The following is an 18,418-nucleotide window of genomic DNA, read 5'->3' as shown; positions in this document are numbered from 1 at the left end:
AGTAGATCGATATAGCGTGCACCTTACTTTTTTCCAATTGAATGAAATGTAACACATCTTCAATCGTGTGAGAGAGATGGAGCAGCACATGACTTCTTTCGGAGTAAAATTAAGCTTCTTGCCAGAAGAGTCACAAAGGCTATGAAATCAGTTTTGTATTTAGCCAACGTAAGGGTTGTTGAAAACAGACTTGAAAACAGCAGTCAGTGGAATTGTGTCAACAGGTTGTCATGATATCCACACCAGCATATCATGGTGCAATCACACACACACTGATGGACAGGCAGTTGGACCAACCAGCACACACATAACATCGCAGCCAATCACCAGTGAGAGCACACGCACTATAAAACAGGGAACACCATAGTTCCCGCTGATTCTACCAGGAGATAGCTCAGAGCACAGAGCTCACAGCGCGCCACTCAGACATACACCATGTGCTGAGTGCCTCACTAAGATAGTGATAGGGTTGGGTCCACAGGTTAGCTGGTGAAGCACATACCCAAGCCAGTAGTTAAATGTTACAGTTGTTTAGACAATAAAACTGAGTTGTACCACCTACAGCCGTGTTGGATCATTTGTGCATCAGAACACCCAACACGACATGATACCAATAGCGGACGCTAACCAGCGACTGAGACCGACCTGCAGCCTTTCAGAAATCCGCCATCCTGCTCCATTGAAAACATCAGCCCGCCGCAGCCGCTCCGAATCGCTGGTAATCTCGGCGTAAACTGGAAGCTGTTTAAACAGCGCTTCCTGCTCGTCCTAGAAGCCACAGACAGGGAGAATGCATCGGGCACCAGGAAGATCACCCTCCTCCTCTCCACGGCGGGGCAACACGTCATCCACATCTATAACTCCCTGGCATTCGCGGAAGGCGAGGACAAAAAAAAATATAAGACGGTGCTTCTGAAGTTCGACGAACACTTCAGCGTGGAAGTCAATGAGAGCTTCGAGAGGCACCTATTCCAGCAGTGCCTGCAGGGTAAGGATGAGCCTTTCCAATCTTACTTGACACACCTCCATATCCTCCCGCAGTCCTGTGGCTATGAGGCCTCCTCCGACTCCATGATACAGGATCAGATAGTTTTTGGGGTCATCTCAGACACCCTACGCCAGCAGCTCCTTAAAATAAAGCGCCTCACCCTAGCGACTGCCATCGAGACCTGCGTCCTCCATGAGAATGCGACCAGCCGGTACGCCCAAATCCAGGCGGCCGAAACGGCATGGCTCGGGTCCTGCGAGGCGGAGCGGGTCCAGTCGATCAAGTTCCTCCCGGCCCGCGGCCCGGACGAGGGCAGCCATTTTGCACGCTTTCCGAGGCCTCCCGCGCTTGTACTCGCCAAAAGAGGGGACGTTGATGCAAAGGGACGTGATGCGCAGGCACCATCTACGCAGGACCGCACCGCGCATGCGCGGTGGCGCAACGAACGCCATGACATCATGACTTGCGGCAACTGTGGCTCCGCCCATTTAAAGCGACAATGTCCGGCCAAAGCGCGACAATGCCTCCGCTGTGGCAGGATGGGCCACTATGCTGCCTGCTGTCGCGCAGCTCAACCTGCCAACTCCCAACAATTCCGCCAGCCTCACAGGGAAGTGCGGGCGATTCAGCCCCCCTACACTGAGTCATATCCAGATAGAATGCAGACCAGCGATACCGAAGACAGGGAGCCCTCCCGCGTTGCGGTAATCCACAAGAACCGGATGTCCCCAAGTCAGAACCACCAGCTGCTGCCAGTGCAAAGCATTGATCTGGGCGATGAGTGGTGTGCCACCCTAACGGTCAACCGATCCCAAATCACATTTCGCCTGGACACTGGTGCCTCCGCCAATCTCCTCACATGGTCAGCCTTCCAGACCCTGAAGGTTAAACCACCGATTCTGCCATCCCACTGTCAGCTGGTTGACTACAATGGAAACGTCATCCCGGCCACGGGTCCTGCCAGCTCGAAGTTACACACAACTCACACAAAGCCACATTACCATTTGAACTCGTACGATCCTCGAAGGACTCCCTGCTAGGCTCACAGGCGTGCAAAATCCTCCACCTCGTTCAGCGGGTACACACTCTGTCTCCAGAAGGCACGTCCGATTTCCCGGATGCAGACTTTAGGGCGCAGCTTCACTCACTCCTCGCGCACAACCAGGAGGTTTTTGAGGGCATGGGCATTCTGCCCATCACGTACAAAATACGGCTCAAACTGGATGCCACCCCGGTCAGCACCACTCAAGGACCGCCTCAAGCAGCAGCTGCAGGACCTGCAGGACCAAGGAGTGCTTTCCCGGGTCACGGAGCCAACGCCATGGGTCAGTTCCATGGTGTGCGTCAAGAAGCCCTCCGGCGAGCTCCGGATCTGTATCGACCCAAAAGATTTGAATCACAACATTATGAGGGAACACTACCCCATACCCAAACGAGAAGAAATCACGAGCGAAATGGCTCGGGCAAAAATATTCACCAAGCTTGATGCCTTAAAGGGCTTTTGGCAGATTCAATTGGATCAGTCCAGCAGGAGGCTGTGCACTTTCAACACTCCATTTGGCAGGTACTGCTACAAAGGATGCCATTCGGCATCATTTCGGCCTCCGAAGTGTTCCATCGCATCATGGAACAGATGATGGAGGGCATCGAAAGGGTACGTTTCTACGTAGACGATGTTATCATCTGGTCCACCACACCACAGGAGCACATCAGTCGTCTCCAGCGTGTCCTTACACGGATACAGGATCAGGGCCTGCGCCTTAACCGAGCCAAGTGCTCTTTTGGCCAAACTGAGCTAAAGTTTTTGGGGGACCACATCTCCCGGTTGGGTGTGCGGCCGGATGCTGACAAAGTGGCAACCATCGCAGCCATGCAGCAGCCGTCAGACAAGAAGGCAGTGCTGCGCTTTCTCGGGATGGTCAACTTCCTGGGGAAGTTCATTCCTAACCTTGCTTCGCACACGACTGCTCTTCGCTACCTGGTCAAAAAAACAATGGAGTTCCAGTGGCTGCCCGCACACCAGCGTGAATGGGAGGAGCTCAAGGTCAAGCTCACCACCGCCCCGGTACTGGCGTTTTTCAATACCACACGGGAAACAAAGATCTCAACTGACTCCAGCCAGTCTGGCATTGGGGCGGTACTCCTGCAACAGGACGACACCGCATCATGGGCACCGGTCGCCTATGCGTCGCGGGCCATGACTCCCACAGAACAGCGCTATGCGCAGATTGAGAAGGAGTGCCTAGGCCCGTTGACTGGCATCGACAAGTTTCACGACTATGTATATGGTCTTCCGCAGTTCACTGTGGAGACTGACCATCGCCCCCTGGTCGGCATCATTCAGAAGGACCTCAACGACATGACCCCTCGCCTCCAGCGCATTCTGCTCAAGCTCCGGAGGTACGACTTCCAACTTGTCTACACACCGGGGAAGGATCTCATCATCGCAGATGCTCTGTCCAGGGCGGTCAACACACCGCCCGACTCGGAGGGGTTCGTTTGTCAGGTCGACGCACAAGTAGCCTTCACATCGGCCAATCTGCTGGCCACTGATGCACGTCTGGCCCACATTCGCCGTGAGACTGCGGCTGACCCCCTTCTACAACATGTGATGCGCCACATGACGGAAGGGTAGCTCAAGGGGCAGTGCCCACAATTTTACAACGTCCGGGACGACTTGGCCGTCATTGATGGTGTCCTCTTGAAGTTGGACCGGATCGTGATCCCATACAGCATGCACCGGCTTGTCCTCGAACAACTGCACAAAGGCCATCTCGGGGTTGAAAAGTGCAGGCGGAGGGCCCGAGAGGCTGTGCACTGGCCGGGCATCAGCGACAACATCGCCAACATGGTGCTCAACTGCCCCACCTGCCAGAGGTTTCAGCCGGCGCAACCCCCTGAGACACTTCAGCCCCATGAGTTGGTCACGTCCCCCTGGGCGAAGGTGGGCGTGGACCTCTTTCCTGTGCTCAGCAGGGACTACATTATTCTTATTGACTACTTCTCAAGTTATCCGGAGGTCATACGCCTGCACGACACGACGTCATTAGCTGTCATCCGGGGATGCAAAGAAACCTTTGCTCGCCATGGAATTCCGCTCACCGTCATGTCTGACAACGGGCCTTGCTTTGCGAGTCAAGAATGGTCTTCCTTTGCCACTTCATACAACTTCACACACGTGACGTCCAGTCCCTTGCATCCTCAGTCGAATGGCAAGGCGGAAAAGGGCTTCCACATTGTGAAGCGGCTCCTCTGCAAGGCTGCTGATGCCTGAGCTGACTTCTGTTTAGCCCTGCTGGCCTATCGCTCGGCCCCACTGTCCACGGGCCTCTCGCCAGCCCAGCTGTTGATGGGTCGCACCCTCAGGACCACTGTGCCAGTCATTCATGTTCCTGACCTCGACCATGTTCCAGTATTGCGAAATATGCAACAACAGCGTGCTCAGCAGAAGGTGGCACATGACGCTCGGGCGACTGATCTTCCTGCCTTGGCGCCTGGAGACAACGTCTGCATACACCTACTGGAGGGTGGCTGGTCGGCAACCGCCGATGTTCTCCGCCACGTGGCTCCCTGCTCATTCCTGGTTCGTATGCCTGATGGCTCCATTCGCCGCCGTAATTGGCGGGCCCTTCGTCTGGTTCCGCGCTCGCTACGAGATCATGCACCGGTGCCACGCCCTCCTGTTGTCCCTGATGTCGACTTTGTTGAGCTTCCTGCCACTCTGCCTCTTCCTCTATCGCCCATGGCCAGGCCCATTCCTCAGCCGGTGGATCCTGACGCACCCTTGAGGCGGTCTACCCGAATTCGTCGCCCACCTGAGAGACTTGACTTATGAGCCTGTTAGCACATTGGACTCGCTGAGTTGTTTTACAGTACTGTTAACGAGTTTCTTTTCTTGTCGTTCATTGTTTCAGAAGTTTTCTCTCGTCATTTGTTGATTGCATTTGTTCTGTTATTGGTACAACCTCGTTGCTCTGTTGCACCTGACACCTTCCCATGTATATAGTTTAGCCTCATGTACATTTTGTAAATATTGCACACACATACTCAGATACACTCAGTACACATTTCTATTTATTAGCATGTCAGCACATATCCTTTGTGAAAGGGGGGATGTCATGATAGCCACATCAGCATATCATGGTGCAATCACACACATGCTGATGGACAGGCAGTTGGACCAACCAGCACACACATAACATCGCAGCCAATCACCAGTGAATGCACACGCACTATAAAACCGGGAACACCATAGTTCCCGCTGATTCTACCAGGAGATAGCTCAGAGCACAGAGCTCACAGCGTGCCACTCAGACATAGACCATGTGCTGAGTGCCTCATTAAGATAGTGATAGGGCTGGGTCCACAGGTTAGCTGGTGAAGCACGTACCCAAGCCAGTAGTTAAATGTTACAGTTGTTTAGACAATAAAACTGAGTTGTACCATCTACACCGTGTTGGATCATTTGTGCATCAGAACACCCAACATGACACAGGTTTTTGCAAAATTTTGGAAATAGTTTTAAAGATAGCTGCCCAGTAACTGTAGAAGGATGGGAAAGACCAAAACATGTGTATCATGGTAGCAGGGGCATGTGATACCTGTCACAGGTGGGGTCAATACCTTGATAACTCCTAGAAAGTCTGACTTTAGATGGGATATTTTACATTGTGTCACACTGTGTTTAGTGCAGATGGATGAGGAATGAATGTGATATAATACAGCACCCCACTGTGAATTCCTTACCTCAATCCTGTTCCCATAAGGACTTTACAGTTGATAATGAAGGACTATGAAGAGAAAAAATTTAGCATACAGACTAGATATAACTCCTCTCATAGTTGGGACTGGAGTCAGAAATGCATCAATGGGCAGTTTGAGGGAAGTGTAGGGAACTGAGGAGGCATATTGCTTGCAAAATTGTATACCTGCACGTATCTGAAAAAGTGGGTCCTGGGGAGGGAAAATTTGTCCATAGTCTGTTGAAATGACGCAAATGTATCATCAACTTATAGATTTTAAGTGTTTTGATACCCCAAGTGGACCAAATATTAAAAGCTCCATCCAGGATAGAGGGCAAAATGAAGTGGTTCGCTGAAAGTGGGGAGATCATTGAGAATGTTTGCCAGCCAAACCACCGTCTGAATTGTATCCAAATTCTATGGTTCGACTGAATAATAATATTCTTGGTATAAAAAGGGGCGGTTGAAATAATGTTAGAGTAAATTACAGCCGCCAAGGAGGAAGGTGTACAAGATGATGATTCTAAGTGCAGCCAGTCTGGGGCGACGAGTTGAGTGTCTGCCCATTACCAATATAGAACAGCCCAAACGTTGGCGGCCCAGTAATAACATTGGAAATTGGGTAAACCTATGCCTCCCAAAGATTTTGGTCTTTGCAAAATTTGCTCTGTGAAGTCTGGGACCTTTGTATTCCAAATGAAGTCTGAGACAAAACGATCGAGTTTATGGAAGAACAATTTAAGGATGAAAATAGGATACCCCAAATTTTGGGAAGGGAATTAATTTTAGCAGGGTTAATGAGGCCTGCTAGAGACAGTGGGAGGATAGACTAGCACTTTAAATCATGTTGTACATGTGCAAGGAGAAGGGCAATGTTACATTTAAAGAGATTATCAAATTTCCCTGTTACATGCACCTCCTTTTAGGTAAATTTATTAAAGGAGACCTTAAAAGATAGTGTATGCAGTGGAAAGTTATGAGCTGCTGTATTTAAAGGAAAAAGTTCGCTCTTATTTAAATTGAGTTTACAACCAGAAATACAACCACATTTACCAAGAGTAGATAAAGCATTAGGTAAAGACATGGCAGGTTCTGTAATATAAAGGAGAAGGTCATCTGCATAAAGTGAAACCCTCTGTTCAATGTTCCCCCCTTGTATTTCAGTCATACACTGGCTGTCGCGAAGTGTGATAACAATGGGTCTCAATGAAATAGTTGAGGGGATAGGGGGCACCCTTGTTTGCTACCTCAAAAAAGAGGGAAATATTCAAAGTGGGTATTATTTGTTGGGACCAATGACAACAGAGCAAAGTACAACAATTTAACACAAGAAATAAAACTTGTGCAAAATCAAAATTTTTCCAAAGCATAAAAAAAGTAGTTCCACTCAACATGATCAATGGCCTCCTCGGCATATAAAAAAAATCAAATCTCTGGGAGCTCTGTGATTGAGGGACTAGTATGATCCCAGACCAGACCCCAACAGTGGCTAGGATATAGGTTAGAAACCCCAATATTTTATTTTAGTTTTTTAAGACTGTAAGGAAAAGATATCTCGCTCCAGGAATTATCTCACGGAGAAATAGGGATTATGGTATATTAAAACAAACTTTATTACTAACACAGTATTAAAATATCTATAACGTCACACCAGAAAATAGCTTACAATTACCCCCTAAACAATGCTAATCAATAGAGTGAATACACTACCCTTAACTGCTATCTTTTCTCCATTCAAACAAGAAAAGGAAATCTCAGCTCTCAATCCACTTTAACTAACTCAGGAATATCAGCTTTATAGAGTTGTTCTTTAAGAAAGAGAGATCTTTTGACACTGCTTTAAAGAAAAGCTCTGACTCCTGCCAAAACCATGCAGAAACACAGTGGACGCCCTATACAAAAGCCTAATCCATGAAATAAATTTTGCCCCGAAGCCAAACCGCCCAAGGGTCTCCAGTCAACTGCATTGAACGCCTTCTCCGCGCCCATTAAAATAATACCTCTGGCTCGATCCCTAAGGAGGGCGACAACACAATATTTAACAATCTCCTCATAGTGGCTGACAACTGCCGACCCTTAACAACTTCAGTCTGCTCCTCTGAAATCACCCCAGGTGGCAGGGTTCCAAATGCATTGCCAACACCTTAGCCAACACCCAGCACTGGACCGTTCTAAGTCCAGGATGGGTAAGAGGCCGGCTGCGGCCAGGGTGCTCAGGGGGTTTATGGACCAGATGGGGGGAGTGGATCCATGGAGGTTTGCCAGGCTTCTGGCCAGGGAATTTTCCTTCTTTTCCCACGTCCATAGAGCCTACTCCCGGATAGAGTTTTTCATTTTGAGTAGGGCGCTAATCCCAAAAGTGGAGGGAACGGAATATTCGGCCATAGCCATCTCGGACCACACCCCGCATTGGGTGGAGCTGGAGTTGGGGGAGGAGAGGGACCAGCGCCCGCTGTGGCGCCTCGATGTGGGACTGTTGGCGGATGAGGGGTTGTGTGGCGGGTGCGGGGGTGTATTGAAAGATACTTGGAGGCCAACGACAACTGGGAGGTGCAGGTGGGGGTAGTCTGGGAGGCGTTGAAGGCGGTGGTCAGGGGAGAGCTAATCTCCATTAGGGCCCACAGGGAGAAGAGAGAGAGAGGAGGGAGAGGTAGGTGGGGGAGATTTTAAGGGTGGACAGGAGTTATGCAGAGGCTCCCGAGGAGGGGCTACTTAGGGAGCGACGGAACCTCCAGACGGAATTCAACCTGATGACCACAGGGAAAGCAGAGGCACAGTGGAGGAAAGCGCAGGGGGCGGCGTATGAGTATAGGGAGACGGCGAGTCTGATGCTGGCACATCAGCTTCGTAAGAGGGAGGCAGCGAGGGAGATTGGTGGAGTTAAGGATAGAGGGGGGAATACGGTGCGGAGTGCGGTGAGAATAAACAAGGTATTTAGGGACTTCTATGGGGATCTGTACAGGTCTGAGCCCCCAGCAGGGGAGGAGGGGATACGACGATTCCTAGATCAGCTGAGGTTCCCGAGGGTGGAGGAGGAGGAGGTGGCTGGTTTGGGGGCGCCGATTTGGCTGGAGGAGCTGGTTAAAAGATTAGGGAGCATGCAGGCGGGGAATGCCCCGGGGCCGAATGGGTTCCCGGTTGAATTTTACAGGAAATACGTGGACCTGCTGGGCCCGTTGCTAGTGAGGACTTTTAATATGGCGAGGGAGGAGGGGACCTTGCCCCCAACAATGTCCAGGGCGCTGATTTCTTTGACCTTGAAGCGGGACAAGGATCCATTGCAATGTGGATCGTATAGACCGATCTCGCTCCTCAATGTTGACGCTAAGTTGCTGGCGAAGCTGCTGGCTACGAGAATTGAGGACTGTGTCCCGGGGGTGATTCATGAGGACCAGACGGGATTTGTGAAGGGTAGGCAGCTAAATACAAATGTGCGGAGGCTCCTCAACGTGATTATGATGCCCTCGGTGGAGGGGGAAGCGGAGGTAGTGGCAGCTCTGGATGCGGAGAAGGACTTTGATCGGGTGGAGTGGGAGTATCTTTGGGAAGTGTTGCGGAGGTTTGGGTTCGGGGAGGGGTTCATCAGTTGGGTCAGGCTGCTATATGGAGCCCCGGTGGCGAGTGTGGCTACGAACCGGCGGAGATTGGAGTACTTTCGCCTGTACCGGGGGAGGAGGCAGGGGTGCCCCTTATCCCCCTTGTTGTTTGCACTGGCAATTGAGCCGCTGGCCATGGCACTGAGGGAGCCTAGAAAATGGAGTGGATTGGTCCGGGGGGGGAGAGGAACACCGGGTGTCATTGTATGCCGATGACCTGTTGTTGTATGTTGCGGATCCAGTGGAGGGAATGTCTGAGGTCATGCGGATCCTTAGGGAGTTTGGGGACTTTTCGGGGTACAAACTCAACGTAGGGAAGAGTGAGCTCTTTGTGGTGCATTCAGGGGACCAGGGAAGGGGGATAGACGAGCTACCGCTGAAGAGGTCGGAAAGGAGCTTTCGACACCTAGGGATCCAAGTAGCTAGGAGTTGGGGGGCCCTGCACAAGCTCAATTTGACACGGTTGGTGGAGCAGATGGAGGAGGATTTTAAAAGATGGGACATGCTGCCACTCTCACTAGCGGGTAGGGTGCAGTCGGTCAAAATGACGGACCTCCCGAGGTTTCTCTTCGTGTTCCAGTGCCTTCCCATTTTGATCCCCAAGGCCTTTTTCAAACGGGAAAGCAGGAGCATCATGGGATTTATGTGGGCGAATAAGACCCCGAGGGTGAAGAGAATGTTTCTGGAGCGTAGCAGGGACAGGGGGGTGCTGCTGCTGCCAAACTTGTGTGGCTATTATTGGGCAGCCAATGTGGCGATGGTCCGTAAGTGGGTGATGGAGGGAGACGGGGTGGCGTGGAAGAAGCTAGAAATGGCGTCATGTGTGGGCACGAGCCTGAGTGTGCTGGTGACGGCACCGCTGCCGCTCTCGCCGACAAGGTACACCACGAGTCTGGTGGTGGCGGCGACGCTGAAGATCTGGGGGCAGTGGAGGCGACACAGGGGCGAGGTGGGAGCCTCGGTTTGGTCCCCAATTCGGGAGAACCATCGGTTCATCCCGGGAAGGATGGATGGGGGGTTTCGGAGCTGGCATCGGGCAGGGATTAGAAGAATGGGGGACCTGTTCCTCGATGGAATGTTTGCGAGCCTAGGGGTGCTGGAGGAGAGGTTTGGGCTAACCCTGGGAAACGCTTTCAGGTACATGCGAGGGCGTTTGTGAGGCGGCAGGTGAGGGAATTCCTGCTGCTTCCGGCACGTGGGATTCGGGACAGGGTGATTTTGGGTGCATGGGTTGGAGAAGGCAAGGTTTCGGAGATTTACCAGGAGCTGAAGGAAGAGGAGGAGGCCTCGGTGGAGGAGTTAAAGGGCAAGTGGGAGGAGGAGCTTGGGGAGGAGATAGATGAGGGTCTGTGGGCTGATGCCCTGAGTAGAGTTAATTCTTCCTCCTCTTGCGCCAGGCTCAGCCTAATACAGTTCAAAGTTACTCACAGAGCGCATATGACAGGGGCGAGGTTGAGTAGGTTCTTTGGGGTGGAGGACAGATGTGGGAGGTGCTCGAGGAGTCCGGCAAATCACATCCATATGTTCTGGTCGTGCCCGGCACTGGATGGGTTTTGGAGGGGTTTTGCGAGGACTATGTCCAAGGTGGTGAACGCCCGGGTCAAGCCGAGCTGGGGATTGGCATTATTTGGGGTATCGGACGAGCCGGGAGTGCAGGAGGCGAAAGAGGCCGGTATTCTGGCCTTTGAGTCCCTGGTAGCCCGGAGGAGGATTTTGCTACTATGGAAAGATGCAAAGCCCCCTAGTGTGGAAGCTTGGATCAATGACATGGCAGGGTTCATCAAGCTGGAGAGGATAAAGTTTGCCTTGCGAGGTCTGTGCAAGGGTTCCTCAGGCGGTGGCAACCGTTCCTAGACTATCTCGCGGAGCGTTCGGAGGAGGTCAGCAGCAGCCCAAGGGCGGGGCGGGGGGGTGGATTTCTTTTGGGGTGGCCTTTGTGTGAAGGTTTTTTTTCCCCCCTATTTGTGTTTTTAAATGTTATATGGGGGGGTTATTGTATAGGGGGGAAATCCAATGTATAATTTCTGCTTGTTGTGTTCTTGTTTCTTTCTTCTTGTTGGGGGGGGGGGTTGTTGAAAATTTGTTGGAATAAATATATATTAAAAAAAAAACACCTTAACCAACAACTTAGCGCAACGCTTAACAACGAAATAGGTTGATACGAACCACATTTCATGGGATCCTTGCCCTTCTTCAAGATCAAAGAAATTGATGCCTGCCTCAGCACACCCTGGGACACAAAATCATTAAGCATATTCAGCAGAAGTGGGACCAACTGACCAGCAAACTGTTTGTAAAATTCAATGAGGAACGCATCCGGACCTAGTGCTTTGCCCGTCTGCATGAACTGAATACAGCACATGATCTCCTCCAGCCCTATCAGCAACTCCAACTTCTGCCTTCTCTCATTCAAAAATTGACTTATTGCTGAACCCTCCTCCCGAGACTCTGACTCAGACATGGTAGAAGGTCTCAAGTACCACATTAACTTTCTCTAGGGCAGAAACAAACCCTCTATCCTGGTCCTAACCTGCACTATCTCCCAAGAAGCAGCCTGCCACCTCAGTTGGTGAGCCAACCCACGACTGGCCTTCTCCCCATACTCATTAAAAAGTCTCCCTCGAGCATCGCAGCTGGCTCTCAGAGCCTTACCCGTTGACAACAACTCAAAATTCATTTACAATTTATTTCTGTCTGCCAATAACTCCAGTGTCAGGGTGGTCCACCTTGAGAATGGAGGCCACCAGCCTCTGCCTCTCCACCTTCTCAGATTTGTTCCTCAGTCTTATAAGAGATTACCTGCCCCTAATAATCCCCCCTCCCCTCTTAATTAGCTGACGTGAATAAAGATCTGGAATAGACACAAGCACTTTATTATTGAATGCTGTGTCATCCCAGTTCATGCATACACATTGACCAGCAACCCACTGATGATTACGTACCTCCCACCTGGGTCTGCCAATATATTAACCGCAGAAAAAGCCACCCTCTTATTAATCAACACAGCGGCTCCCCACACCCTACAATCAAATCTTGAGTGATATACCTGCCCCACCCATCCCTTCCATAACCTTGTTCAATCCTTGATTCTCAAGTGGGTCTCCTGTAGAAAATCCATATCAGCCTTCAAACTTTTCTCAGGTGTGCAAACACCCGGGATCTTTTTACTGGGCCATTCAACTCGCTCATATGCCAAGTTACCAACTGGACAACCCCCCCGACCCTGGATCAGCCATCTCCACCCTGTGAGACAATCCAGCAGTGGGCCAATTCCGGGCCCACCCAAGGTGGCCACCACATCCCCCATAAAGCCAGTGCAAAAACAAAGGACCGTCACCATCAGCAGGTCTAGCAATGGTATGCCTTCTAATTATTTCCCCTCACCCCTCAGGACAACATTTTGAATTCCTCTGGCTCTTTGGCATAAACGTCATGGTTGTTGTGCAGGGAATCATTGTTACACACCTGTGACTGACCATTCTATCACGTAGTCTATTGGAATGGACATGCACTGGATTACTGTGCCACCTAATTTTTTTGTCTCATGTTTAGCACTTAAGTATTTTTTGAAATGGAAGATACGCAATCGAACAGTATGCCTGTGTCTTACAAATTGTGGAAATGATGCGACAAATATAAAATACGTCCCTTGCAAGGTGGCAAAGACTAGTCTGCTCAATTGACAATAATTGTGATTTGTGTACTTTGACTTTTGCTGCTATTAAGTAAAACAAGGTATTTGTGATGATGCTATGCATCACATGTGTGTGCCAAATGTTAGAAAAATGCAAGTAATCAAATGCTGCCTAACATCTGACTCTGGAATGGGCCCACTGACTTTCAGGGTAAATGATACACTTGGTCTGTGTTAGTGTGGTGAGCAGTGTTTGTGTACCCTTGGCTCATTCTATTGTGGTAAACTGTGCTTCCAATGAGGGGCAGATGAGGATTTTGTTTTAAATCTGTTATCTGTTATGTTCTGCAGTCGACTGCCTGAAAGTGTAGTGGAAGCAAATTCAGAATTTTAAAAGGGATAAATACCAGGGGGGGGGGGCGGGGGGAACATTTACAATAATAGAGAATGTGGCCACCTTCCATGTTGTATGTGCTATTAATGTGTGAATAAATTTATGGATTGAAAACAGCTCTGCCGTTGTAATTTATTCTGATGCTTTTTAGTTCATGGGATTTGTAGGGCCAGCATTTATTGTCCATAATTTTCTCGGCCATTTCAGAGGGCAGTTAAGAGTCAACCATATTACTATGGTTGTTGAGGTCTGACCAGGCAAGGATGGTACATTTCCTTCTCTCAAGGCATTAGTGAACCAGATGGGTTTTTACCACAATTGACTCGTCATCATTAGCCTTTTGAATCCCAGATTTTGGTGGGATTTGAACCCGGGACCCCAGAGCATTACCCGGTGTCTCTGGATTTCCAGTCCAGTGACAATGCCACTACGCCTCGCCTCCACTGTGATCTAAATAAAAAGCATTGGCTACCATATTTCTCTTCAAACCTTTTAGTCTGACATCTAACTATTTTAAAATCCTTTCTTTCTGCAGACACAAAGACATGGACGAATTTAGTTGAAATTCTGGAGGAGAAGAATGGAACTGATTCCGATCTGCTTGTCTTTACTATGACCCTTATTAACAAGGTAAAAGTTGTTTGTGATTCTTCTGCAATTCTGTTTAATCCTGTGAAATCTTGTTGCATGAATCAACCTCCATCAACAAAATTCTGGGTGTTGTATTTCACTTGCAACACTGGTCAGGTTAGCAGCCTCGATTTTTAAGATGTGAGCCTAGAGGTCAAGTTCTCAAGATCCAATTTTGCTTCTCAACTGTCTTCATTGATATCCTTTTACAGAGAAATCATAATGCAACAAGTACAATCTTCAAACAATATTTTTATACGTAAGCTTACTGAAAAAATGAAAATTTGATATTTAAAGAAAAAAACTTGAATTTGTATTAGCACCATTCTTGCCAGGGCTTCCTAACGTAGTTTGCTACCATTGAGGTACATTTTGAAGTAATCCTCTCTGTTTGCCCACACAACAGCGAATGAAAATGGGTGCGGAGAGTCTTTTAGATATAATCAATTATCTTTTTTTCTTGCCAGTTTTATTCTTTGCTCTGAAGGACTGAACCTCTTGATGGGGTATGGTTCTGATGCCAGTGGAACCCCCTGTCAGTGTGATGGAGTAGCTATCATTCACGTGCAAGACTTCACTGAGAGTATCGGGAAGTTAGTCAATAACCGGGAGCATAACAGCCGAGTCTGATTCTGGTCTCGCCCCACATTAATACACTTGCGCTTCGAAGACCTCGAGGGTAAAGAGGGTGTTTATGGAGCATAGTAGGGACAGGGGAGGGCTGGCGCTGCCTCATTTGTGCGGCTATTACTGGGCTGCCAAGGTGGCTATGATCCGTAAGTTGGTAATGGAGGGAGAGGGGGCGGCGTGGAAGAGGTTAGAGATGGCGTCCTGTGTGGGCACGAGCCTGAGGGTGCAGACGACGGCACCGCTGCCGCTCTCAGCGACAAGGTACACCACGAGTCCGGTGATGGCGGCGATGTTGAAGATCTGGGGGCAGTGAAGACGACACAGGGGTGAGGTGGGAACCTCTGTTTGGTCCCCGATTCGGGAGAACCATCAGTTCGTCCTGGGAAGGATGGATGGGGAGTTTCGGAGCTGGCATCGGGTAAGGATTAGAAGAACGGGGGACCTGTTTATAGATGGGACAATTGCGAGCCTAGGGGCGCTGGAGGAGAAGTTTGGGTTACCCCCGGGAAATGCTTTCAGGTATATGCAAGTGAAGGCGTTTGTGAGGCGGCAAGTGAGGGAATTCTCGCTGCTCCCGGCACAGGGGATTCAGAACAGGGTGATTTTGGGTGTATGGGTTGGGGAAGGCAAGGTCTCGCCGATCTACCAGGAGCTGAAAGAAGAGGAGGAGGCCTCGGTAGCGGAGTTAAAGGGCAAGTGGGAGGAGGAGCTTGGGGAGGAGATTGATGAGGGTCTGTGGGCTGATGCCCTGAGTAGGGTTAATTCTTCCTCCTCTTGCGCCAGGCTCAGCCTAATACAATTCAAGGTTACTCACAGAGCGCATATGACAGGGGCGAGGTTGAGTAGGTTCTTTGGGGTGGAGGACAGATGTAGGAGATGCTCGGGAAGCCCGGCGAATCACGTCCACATGTTCTGGTCGTGCCTGGCACTGGATGGGTTTTGGAGGGGTTTCGCGAGGACTACGTCCAAGGTGGTGAAAGTCCAGGTCAAGCCGAGTTGGGGGTTGGCACTATTTGGGGTAACAGACGAGCCGGGAGTGCAGGAAGCGAAAGAGGCCGGTATTCTGGCCTTTGCGTCCCTGGTAGCCTGGCTTAGGATCTCGCTAGTATTGAAGGACGCGAAGCCCCCCAGTGTGGAACCCTGGATAAATGACATGGCAGGGTTCATTAAGCTGGAGAGGATAAAGTTAGCCTTACGAGGGTCTGTGCAGGGGTTCTTCAGGCGGTGGCAACCGTTCCTAGACTATCTCGCGGAGCGTTAGGAGGAGGTCAGCAGCAGCAGAGACCCAAGGGCGGGGGGGGAGGGGGTGGGTCTCTTTCGGGGGGGGGGGAATTCGGGTGGGTTGGGGGGGGCTTCCCTATGGGTACCTTGGAATGTCATAAGGGGGGGTTACTGTTGTTGCTAACTTTTGCTTTAGTTTAATTGCTCTGTTTTATCACCTTTGCTCTTGAGTCGCCAGGTATCTTTCTGACACCGCCTCGTGGTTCAAATCCAAGTAATGATCAATAATCCAATACACCGCTTAGTAAGATTTAAATCAAAGCACATTTATTATACACAGCAATCACTACTCATGTATAAATTCTACGTCTAAGCTACTTCTACGACTAACAGGCCAATACTTAACTTGGAACTGGCCCACCAGGTCAGGGAAACGAATGGCCTTTCGTTCGGGTTCTGAGCCTGCGGGATTCGAAGTTGGTACAGATTGGTAGCTAGGATCGCCTATCTAGTAGCGAGCGTTGAAGTAAGACTTACTAGATATCAGTGAAGACTGGACCGGTCACTGTCAAGGGTTGGTTCGCGTTGCTGAGTGACCTGGTCAAGCAGAGAAGCAGAGGGGCGATTTGAACTTGGGCTTGATTCTTATAGTCCCCAGGGGCTTCCCGCCTTTCGGGGCGGACCCTTTACCTGGCTCCAAGTGATTGGACTTTGTCCCAATCACTTGGTTCGATTTTCTCCAATTGATGGCCGGTCCTGAGGTGGTCGTTCACCTCCCATTGTGTAGGCTTCTGCTGGTGCCAAAGAGTCTGGTTTGGCTTTATGTGTCTAAATGTTGCTCATTGTTCCCGGGGATTGCTCATTAATATGCAGATGGCTGGTGTTTTGTTATGCTGATGGTTGCTGGTATCGATCTTGTCTGACCTTTCCAGAGGTAAATACACACTCAACCTTCAGCTGCTTGTTTGTGTCTTGTTGGCTGACTTTCCCATCAGCCTTTGCCGTTCGCCATTTTAACTCGGGAGTTAGCCATTTTAACTCGGGAGTTAGCCATTTTAACTCAGGAGTTAGCCATTTTAAATCGGGAGTTAGCCATTTTAACTCGGGAGTTAGCCATTTTAAATCGGGAGTTAGCCATTCTAAATCGGAAGTTAGCCATTTTAACTGGCTACACTGTATATGGGGAAACCCAATGTATAAGTGTTGTATAATTTTTGACTGTTGTGTTTGTGTTTCTTTCTTTTTGTTATGGGGGGGGGCGTTTGCTAAGATTCTGTTGGAAAATTTGAATAAACATATTTAAAAAAAAATACACATGCGCTTCCAGCAATGTTCGCTGAATTGATTTCCTAATCTCGAACTGAGGGGGACACTGAGACCAGTTGGTCTCAATTGGCAAAGCCAAGGATTAAACCTTTGGCCTTTCTGCTCTCCGCCCACTGGACAAGCTCTCAGGCTCATTGGCAAAACAAATTTCTTTGTAAGCAAAATAATAATCGTCTTTCACAAAGATGGAAAGTTTCCCCGACTACTGGGAAAAGTCAGTCTTGTGGACTGGAAGTCCAGTTGCACAGAGCAGTTCGAGACAATTCTTTAGGTTGACTCTTGGCTCACGAGTAATGTTGTCAGAGATGACTAATAATTAATTTACAAACACTCATGTATCTAATTACAGAAGTAACATTTTGGGTTGTGATATTTTTAAAGCATTTTCCAGAAATTAGAGCATTGACCAGAACCAGGCAAAAGAATGTCGGAAATGTCATTCATATTGGCTGCGGTGCAAGTCTGACCATTCCTGCCGTTTAGAATAAATTATGCTTTGTTTTCACTGCAAGCAGCATAATGTTTAAAAACTTAAATGTTATGTAATTTAACTGACTTTGCGTTTATATGTTTTTTTGAAGAGAAATAAATGACTGTCTTGAAGAGAATAGTCATAATGTGTAGTAATGGGGCAGGTAGATAGGGCTGCCAATAATCCAATGCTTACCAGACAAGAAATTCAGGACTTCATGCAGACTCTTGTATTCATTAGAATGAACCTCACCGTGCAGTTTTGGAATTGTATAGCACAGATTCATAGTTACTTGCTTCATTAAATTTCTGCTGTGTTTGTCTCAAAATGAGTCATCCACTCTCTGGTTCAACCCCCCTTGATATTTCCTTTTATGATACAGCTACCTTAAGTACCTTTTAAAATAATGTAACTAGGGGCGTCATTCTCCGACCCCCCGCCGGGTCGCAGAGTCGCCGGGGGCTGGCGTGAATCCCGCCCCCGCCGGTTGCCGAAGTCTCCGGCACCGGATATTTGGCGGGGGCGGGAATCGGGCCACGCCGGTTGGCGGGCCCCCCCGCTGGTTTCTCCGGCCCGGATGGGCCGAAGTCCCGCCGATAAATTGCCTGTCCCGCCGGCGTGGATTAAACCACCTTTTGAATGGCGGGACAAGGCGGCGTGGGCGGCTCCGGGGTCCTGGGGGGTGCCCCCACGGTGGCCTGGCCCGCGATCGGGGCCCACCGATCCGCGGGCGGGCCTGTGCCGTGGGGGCACTCTTTCCCTTCCACCTCCGCCACGGTCTCCAC

At 49.8% G+C, this 18,418-nt stretch overlaps 1 protein-coding gene across 6 annotated transcripts in view; it reads left to right on the top strand.

The window, feature by feature from the left end:
- Positions 1-18,418, top strand: part of fhod1 (formin homology 2 domain containing 1) — a 591,964-nt gene that overhangs the window by 355,277 nt on the left and 218,269 nt on the right. For all 6 annotated transcript variants that reach the window (XM_072518387.1, XM_072518386.1, XM_072518390.1 and 3 more), the window contains exon 8: positions 13,890-13,984. In XM_072518387.1, the coding sequence (XP_072374488.1) occupies positions 13,890-13,984 (95 nt within the window). The remainder of the gene's footprint in view (positions 1-13,889; positions 13,985-18,418) is intronic.

Source organism: Scyliorhinus torazame, chromosome 10, assembly GCF_047496885.1.
Source record: "Scyliorhinus torazame isolate Kashiwa2021f chromosome 10, sScyTor2.1, whole genome shotgun sequence".
In the NCBI taxonomy this organism is placed as follows: Eukaryota; Metazoa; Chordata; class Chondrichthyes; order Carcharhiniformes; family Scyliorhinidae; genus Scyliorhinus; species Scyliorhinus torazame.
Note: the sequence above shows the minus strand (reverse complement) of the source record. Positions and strands in the feature narration are given on the sequence as shown.